This window comes from Branchiostoma belcheri, unplaced genomic scaffold (assembly GCF_001625305.1).
Source record: "Branchiostoma belcheri isolate BF01 breed outbred unplaced genomic scaffold, Haploidv18h27 scaffold67, whole genome shotgun sequence".
Lineage (NCBI taxonomy): Eukaryota > Metazoa > Chordata > Leptocardii > Amphioxiformes > Branchiostomatidae > Branchiostoma > Branchiostoma belcheri.
In genome coordinates this window covers 521,423-528,909 of record NW_017804320.1, presented here as the reverse complement: position 1 = coordinate 528,909, position 7,487 = coordinate 521,423, and the positions used below count along the sequence as shown (strand labels likewise).

The 7,487-nt window shown below is 40.3% G+C and overlaps 1 protein-coding gene across 1 annotated transcript in view; it reads left to right on the top strand.

The window, feature by feature from the left end:
- LOC109483879 (melatonin receptor type 1B-A-like) overlaps positions 1-7,487 on the top strand; it is a 37,281-nt gene that overhangs the window by 17,475 nt on the left and 12,319 nt on the right. Inside the window, exon 4 of the mRNA XM_019787022.1 lies at positions 3,298-3,429. Within this exon, the coding sequence (XP_019642581.1) occupies positions 3,298-3,429 (132 nt within the window). The remainder of the gene's footprint in view (positions 1-3,297; positions 3,430-7,487) is intronic.

Here is a 7,487-nt window from a genome sequence, read left to right as displayed (position 1 = left end):
ATTATACTTGATTGTAAAAGCAATTAGCCATCGGGCATGATTTTGCAAATAAAGTTTCTATATTATTGCGATGCCAAAATGTAGTTCTCTTCTATCGGGCTTTGTTTGATCATTTCAGACCTGATTAGCTCTATACGGGTAACACTAAGACAGGAAGCTTGCAAATAACAAGTCTATATAGATACATTTCAAGCTTCTTAGGGATATGGCAGACTGGATTAAATCATTGTCTATCACTAGAAGCTGATCATCTGTGGGATCGTCTTATGAGACATCAAAGTGTAAAGATAGGAACCATATATGCCTAATGCCAAGCAAAGGACGTCGTTTTTCTTTATCTTCGTTGCGTTAAATCCAAAACCTGCTACAGAACGTGCATTCGCTCCAACAGCTACTATCAAAGGAATATTACCCGTGTACTGCGAAGGCAATTAGTCAGTAAATTTCCAGGCCACTAGACTCAGCAGCTCATTAGCGCAAGCACGACGTTAGCAGTTGGGCCTCATGAGACTAGGCAAATGGAGCTTCTCTGGCCGGCTACCTTCTCTTCCCAATCAATACCCTTTTTAGGCCGATTTCTACGATTTATTCAGCCCGCAAAAGAAGTCTGTTGGGGACTATCATGAGACTATCATTGACCCTCCGCAGTGATATTGTAACTGTCTAGTAAATACATGTAAATATAGGCTCGTGGTCACTGATTATTACAAATGGTTCAAAAATTTGAAATAAGAAGCAGCGAGAACGCTGCTAAACCAGATGCGGGCAAGCGACCACCCCCTGCACTACATGATCACTAGTGACAGGAAGGAAGTAACGGAAAGGACACTCAGAAATCATAACCATCACTCTGCGCCAAAATGTTGAACTGAGAGACTGAGGCGATCTTTCCTATACCAGTCAACATTGCTATATAATAAATCTCTAAAATGACTTTACCGGTAATTTGTAACTATGTATGTATATTTATAATTTAAAAAAAATTTAATATTTGTAAACAATATGTAATTGAATGTCAATGTATATGAATGTTTTCTCTTGAGGTTTCTAATCTTCCGTGATATTGTGATATTGTTGTATTTGTAGATAATCCTTGAACCTTGAATGGTTCAAGGTTCAAGGTAGATAATAGCAATAATTCAGACTTGTGCAAATTCTGACAATGCTAATAAAGGTTTCTTATGTTTTTTTTATTCATCAAAACATGAAAACATAACAAGGACAGTGTGACGCTGCACTCAAGTTTATAACTTACATTGTATATTAACAACGCCACACAACAAAAAAGGACAATTACATTTAAATATACAAAGTTGACATATCTGTGCGCCGTTGTCCCACCACCCCAAGACATTGAAATGTTAAATCAAATTAAATGCTAAAAAAGCTATGTTTCTTATGTTTATGTATAAGATGGATGGGTGTTTACATAAAGCATTTCCTCTCAAGCAATAAACGAATGAATGAATGAATTGATCAGCCAACCCAACACTAACTTTGAGAGTCTTAGAGATGTTGAGCTATCTTGTATACCCGCAGGCTGTTGTTTGTGGTGAAGCCCGACTGGCACGCCAGTGTGTACACCGTGCCGAAGACCCTGGTCATCGTGGCCGCATCCTGGGTGTACAGCTTCCTGTTCGATTTGCCGCTGCTGCTCGGCTGGGGGAAGCACTCCTACGACATCAAGACCATGGGCTGTACCTACGACCGGACCGACACCTTCAGGTAAGGTTTGATACGACATGGGCTGCATGGATCAATGGTAGGACCCTGTAAAACCTTCTGGTAAGGTTTGATACGACATGGGCTGCATGGATCAATGGTAGGACCCTGTGACACCTTCTGGTAAGGTTTGATACGACATGGGCTACATGGATCAATGGTAGGACCCTGTAAAACCTTCTGGTAAGGTTTGATACGACATGAGCTGCATGGATCAATGACAGGACCCTGTGACACCTTCAGGTAAGGTTTGATACGACATGGGCTGCATGGATCAATGGAAGGACCCTGTGACACCTTCAGGTAAGGTCTGATACGACATGGGCTGCATGGATCAATGGAAGGACCCTGTGACACCTTCAGGTAAGGTGTGATAAGACAAGGGCTGCATGGATCAATGGAAGGACCCTCTCACACCTTCAGGACCATGTCAACGACCCGACCTATATCTTCAGGGAAGGCTTAGCCCTAAGTGGCCTTATCCTTAAAGCCTAGGGCTACGTGCAATTCGTTGCGTCAGCAATAGCTTAAATCTAAGCCTAGATCTAACATTCTAAAGGTTACATGCAAATACTGCAAAAGACAGAAAGAAAGAATTACCGGTATATCTGTGGCCCTGACGGCTTTTAAAAGCAGTTACACGTACCTCAAGCGGCCGTATACTTAACGCATAGGCCTACGTGCAATTCGTTTTGGCCTCAGCTATAGCTTAAGTCTAAGCCTAGATCTAACATTCTATAGGTTACATGTAAGTACTGCAAAAGAAAAGACAGAAAGAAAGAAATTACCGGTATATCTGCGGCCCTGTCGGCTTTTAAACGCAGTTTCATATATCTCAAGCGGCCTTATACTTAAAGCCTAGACCTAAGTGCAATTCGTTTTGGCGTCAGCTATAGCTTAAGTCTAAGCCTAAATCTAACAATATAAAGGTTACATGTAAGTAGGGCCAAAGACAGAAAGAAAGAAACTGCCGGTATTACTGTGGCCATGTCGGCTTTTAAACGCATTAATTTTACATGTATCTAAAGCGGCCTTATACTTAAAGCCTAGGTCTAAGTGTAATTCGTTTTGGCCTCAGCTATAGCTTAAGTCTAAGCCTAGATCTAACAATGTAAAGATTACATGTAAGTACTGCAAAAGACAGAAAGAAAGAAACTGCCGGTATATTTGTGGCCCTGTCGGCTTTTAAAAACAGTTACAAATGTACATGCATGTATCTCAAGAACACTTTTGAACTTCATTCCCTAGTGCCCCCTCTTCGAACATTCTCAGAAAGACACGTCTTGCCACTTCCAAGACAAATCACCCTTTCTTCCTCCATTCACCACCTCTTAGGAGGCAGATCCACGCTGAAAGCTTCTTTCCCAGAACAACATTACTATGGGATAAGCTACCTCGTGATTGTTTCCCTTATGAGTATAACCTTAAACTTTGCAAGTCTAAGGTCAACAAACATCACTGGCTGTTCTGTGACCCAAAACATTTTGACTGGCTCCCATGAGCCTTGTTTTGTGGTGACCTATGACGTAAATGAAAAAAAAAAAGTAGAACGTCTCCCATCTCTCCCCGCCCCAGCTACACCCTGTTCCTGGTGATCGCTGGTATCGGCCTGCCCCTGGTGGTGGTGGTGTGCAGCTACAGTAAGATCTTCTACCACGTGCATCAGAGCAAGATGCGTGTGGCCGTGCACCTCGCCAATCCTAAAGGGTAAGTTCGTTATTTATTGCCTTCACGTAGAAGGTTATTGTGGCTTCACCACTATGTGGTGATGCCATATTGTTTTTACTCATGTTTCTTCTCCTCCTGCATTTTATTAAATGGATTCAATTTCTTCATTTTTGATCCAAATGACATGAAATTTGGCATGAAGGTAGAGTAGGCAAATACCCCCAGGCGTTTTTTTATATATTTTTTTCGCTTTTAAAATTGTTTTATTTGTTGTTGTTTTTTGGGCCATTTTCTGACAAAATCTGTACATTTGGGGTCCTGGAGACCTGGTATTACACTTAAATAATCTGAAATTTGGTATGGGCATGCTTTATATATCTACCAACAGCAATTCATTATAATTTTTGGCATACTCTCTCTTAAATTTGCATAATTTGGGACTTTTAGGCCGTTTTTAGGTCACAATTTATGATATAGTTGGGAATGACTATCCATGAGTCATCAGTCTGGCATGCAGAGCAAGAACCAATAGGCATGCAGCTTTCCTCTATTCTTCTTGCTGATTGGCTATTGGGATTTGACTGGGTTAACTCCATGAACAGCTGCACAAAGCCATACCATATTGAAAGTAGGTACTGCATTGAAGTGTTTTGGTAGGTATGTCAAACTTTCTTGCTCAAGCATTGGAATGCGGGGAATAAACACTTTTTTAATCCTGAAAATTAACAGTTTGCATTATGCAAATAAAAATCCTAATCAATAATGTAGGGGATAGCTATCCAACTGTTGTATTCTTAGTTATATGTTACTTTATGCTATAATAGTTATATCAATGTAAAACATTGTTTCCCTTGTATTTCTCCTTCTTTCCCTGTCATGTCGTAATGTGGTGTAGCCATGCTGAATTTGCTCCAAAGCAAATGTCGGCCTTTCTATTGTTTTCGGTAGCACTTGTTTGTTTGCATGGATTTGGTGTAACACATCAAGAATCTCTGGATGGATTGCCAGGAAATTTAGCAGGTGGGTAGCTAGGTTTTGAACTAGGGGGAAAGGACTACATTTTGCACCGACTGGTGGCTCTCCTTGGTACTGCATCAGAACTTCAGGTTTTGTGTTCTGGACATGCTAGTTTTGTATGTATCAAATTCACACAAGAAAACATTACCATATCTCACATTTCTTTTAGAATACTGTTTTTTATTTACTTCATCGGTCACCACAAAACAAGGCTCATGGGAGCCACTTAGAATGTTTTGGGTTACAGAACAGCCAGTGAGGACAGATGTTTGTTGACAAAAGACTTGAAGAGTTTAAGGTTATACTCATAGGCGAAGCAATCCCGAGGTAGCTTATTCCAAAGTGATGTTGTTCTTGGAAAGAAGCTTTCAGCATGGAATTTCCTCCTAAGAGGTGGTGAATGGAGGACGAAAGGATGATTTGCTTCAGTGGAAGTGGCAAGACGTGTCCTTGTTGAGAATTTTGTTTTGAAAAGTTGTAAAGACATTTAGGGAAGCGAAACAACTCTCTTAAGTTTGTAATGTGTTTAGTACGCTGTGCTTCTTGCTAAACCCTCTCCAACTGAGAGGAGTTATCGTTTCATTGTGACAATTGTTCAGTTAAGTAATCCTGTACGCTCAAAGCACAACTTGTTTTTCTTCTTTCTAAAGGTCATTCAGTAGCAGTAGAAGTATATTATCACTATTCAGTTTTCTGTGTTGACACAGGGAATGTGTCAACAGGAAATGTCATGTTTTGGACATGCTAGTTTTGTACGTATCAACCCTTGGCAAACCAACAGTACTGACAATTTACTGTTAAGTACTGTTGTCATCTACTGAACAGTAAAAGATTTACTGAAAACGTTTACTAAATATTCACACTTTATGCAAATTCCAAGTAAATAATCAGTAATTGGGTCATGAAGAAACAGTAAATGCCCAGTTAACATTTACTGGTGAAACAGTAAATGCGGTGACACCATACAGTAAATATTTACAGGCTGAACAGTAAATGAGTGAGTTGACAAAACAGTAAATGATGGTCTTGACAGTAGATCCTACAGTAAATAACTACTGTCAAAGATGTCTGTTAGAACTGGTTAGAACTGGTTCTGAGTCAAGCACATGGTTGTTTTTCAAATACAGCACTTCAGGAATATCTCATCTTTTCATTTGCCATACCAACCAAGTAAGACTTTATTAAGTTATCAATTCTTGCTGCATGGTGTCATGGAATAGTATTGAAAGTAGAAACACCATAGTTTCAAGACACTTAACCTGGGAATGTCTATTGTTTGGCATAAACTGGGGAATATGTGGTAACTTCCCCTAGTATCCAACCTTACTCTCATGGATAGAAATGTTCAGTGTTGTGGGTGAATTCTATATGATCTTAGTTGCCTTGGTCCCCAAGCAAGAGTCCTATAGTTGGATAATGACCTATAGTTGCCCTCCAATGTCAAACAAGACATTGGTTAAAACACCAACAGTAAGGCCACACCGATTTAATTTTATGGATGACATCCGCGCGCGCATTGATTTTCGCCCGATCTCAAAAAAAAAAAAGATCACGTATTCCGAGGCTCTGGCCTGGCTTTAGGCCTGGGTAGTGCTTGGTGGTGATAACTCTGGTTGACGGCAGCCAGGCTACCGAAGCTCCAAGACTCAAGAACTCAGTACATACGTACAGCAGTGTCGATTCATATATTCCGCAAAAATCCAGCATGTGTCGGCCTGTCGTATACGTCGCTATGTAATGCGCCAAATTCACAATACCAGGTTTGTATTCCTGTGGTTTTGTAGCATTTTTATTTTTGACCGGATTTTTATTTTTTTTCGCCCGCGCGCACTAGTTTGGGGGTCTTCAGAGGATGTCATCCATAAAATTAAATCGGTGTGGCCTAAATAGAGGCATCAGTACTTACCAGTAATGCTTCAGTAAAACAGTAAAAGACGATTTCCTGGAGATTTACTGAAATTGTACTGTTAGTAGTAGATCAGTACTTAACAGTAAATTTCCAGTACTGATGGTTTGCCAAGGGAAATTCACACAAGAAAACAATTGCCAAACTCACATTTTTTTAAAATAATTTTGTTTTAAAAAGTTGTACAGACATTTAGGGAAGCAAAGCAACTCTGAGTTTGTGATGTGTTTGTTGCATATTTACGCTGTGCTTCCTGCTGAGCCCTCTCCCACTGAGAGGACTTATCCTTTCATTGTGACAATTGTTCAGTTAAGTAATCCTGTACGCTGAAAACACAACCTGTTTTCCTCATTCTAAAGGCCATTCAGTAGCAGTAGTATAGTATCAGTTTCCTGTGTTGACATAGGGAATGTGTCAACAGGAAATGTCATGTTCTGGACATGCTAGTTTTGTATGTATCAAATTCACACAAGAAAACATGCCAAACCTCACATGTTTTTAGAATACTTTGGAAAAGTTGTAAAGACATTTAGGGAAGCGAAACAACGTCTTGCTAAGCCCTCTCCCACTGAGAGGACTTATCCTTTCATTGTGACAAATGTTCAGTTAAGTAATCCTGTACGCTGAAAACGCAACCTGTTTCCTCATTCTAAAGGTCATTCAGTAGCAGTTTCTTGTTTCCTGCTGACAAAGGGAATGTGTGTCAACAGGAAATGTCACTGGGCTTGCACTCAGACCCCCTTACCTTGCTGATCCGTAGGAATTTACCCACACCCACTACCCACACAATAGTATGCTTACTCCACCTTTTAAAAGATTTGTAGGCAGTTTGCTTCACATCTAAGCTTAAAGCTTTGGGTACCACTAATGGGGCCACAGGTGGTGGAACCTTGTTTGACATTTAGATAGTAATTAATTGTATAGCTTCTTTATACAAAAACAAAATATCCCTTACATCTCTCTCAGCACTTACGCAACAGCTGCCTTCGTTATAACTGCATGTATCTACGAATAAAAAACAACAACTCAACCTTAGATTGTGTGGCGCAACGGCAGCGTTCGCGACTCGGAATCAAGAGGTCCCGGGTTCGAGCCCTGACATGCCACCGATCTTGTGCCCTTGGGAAAGGCACTTAACAAGACTTTCCCCACTAGACTCAAGTGAAAATGAGTA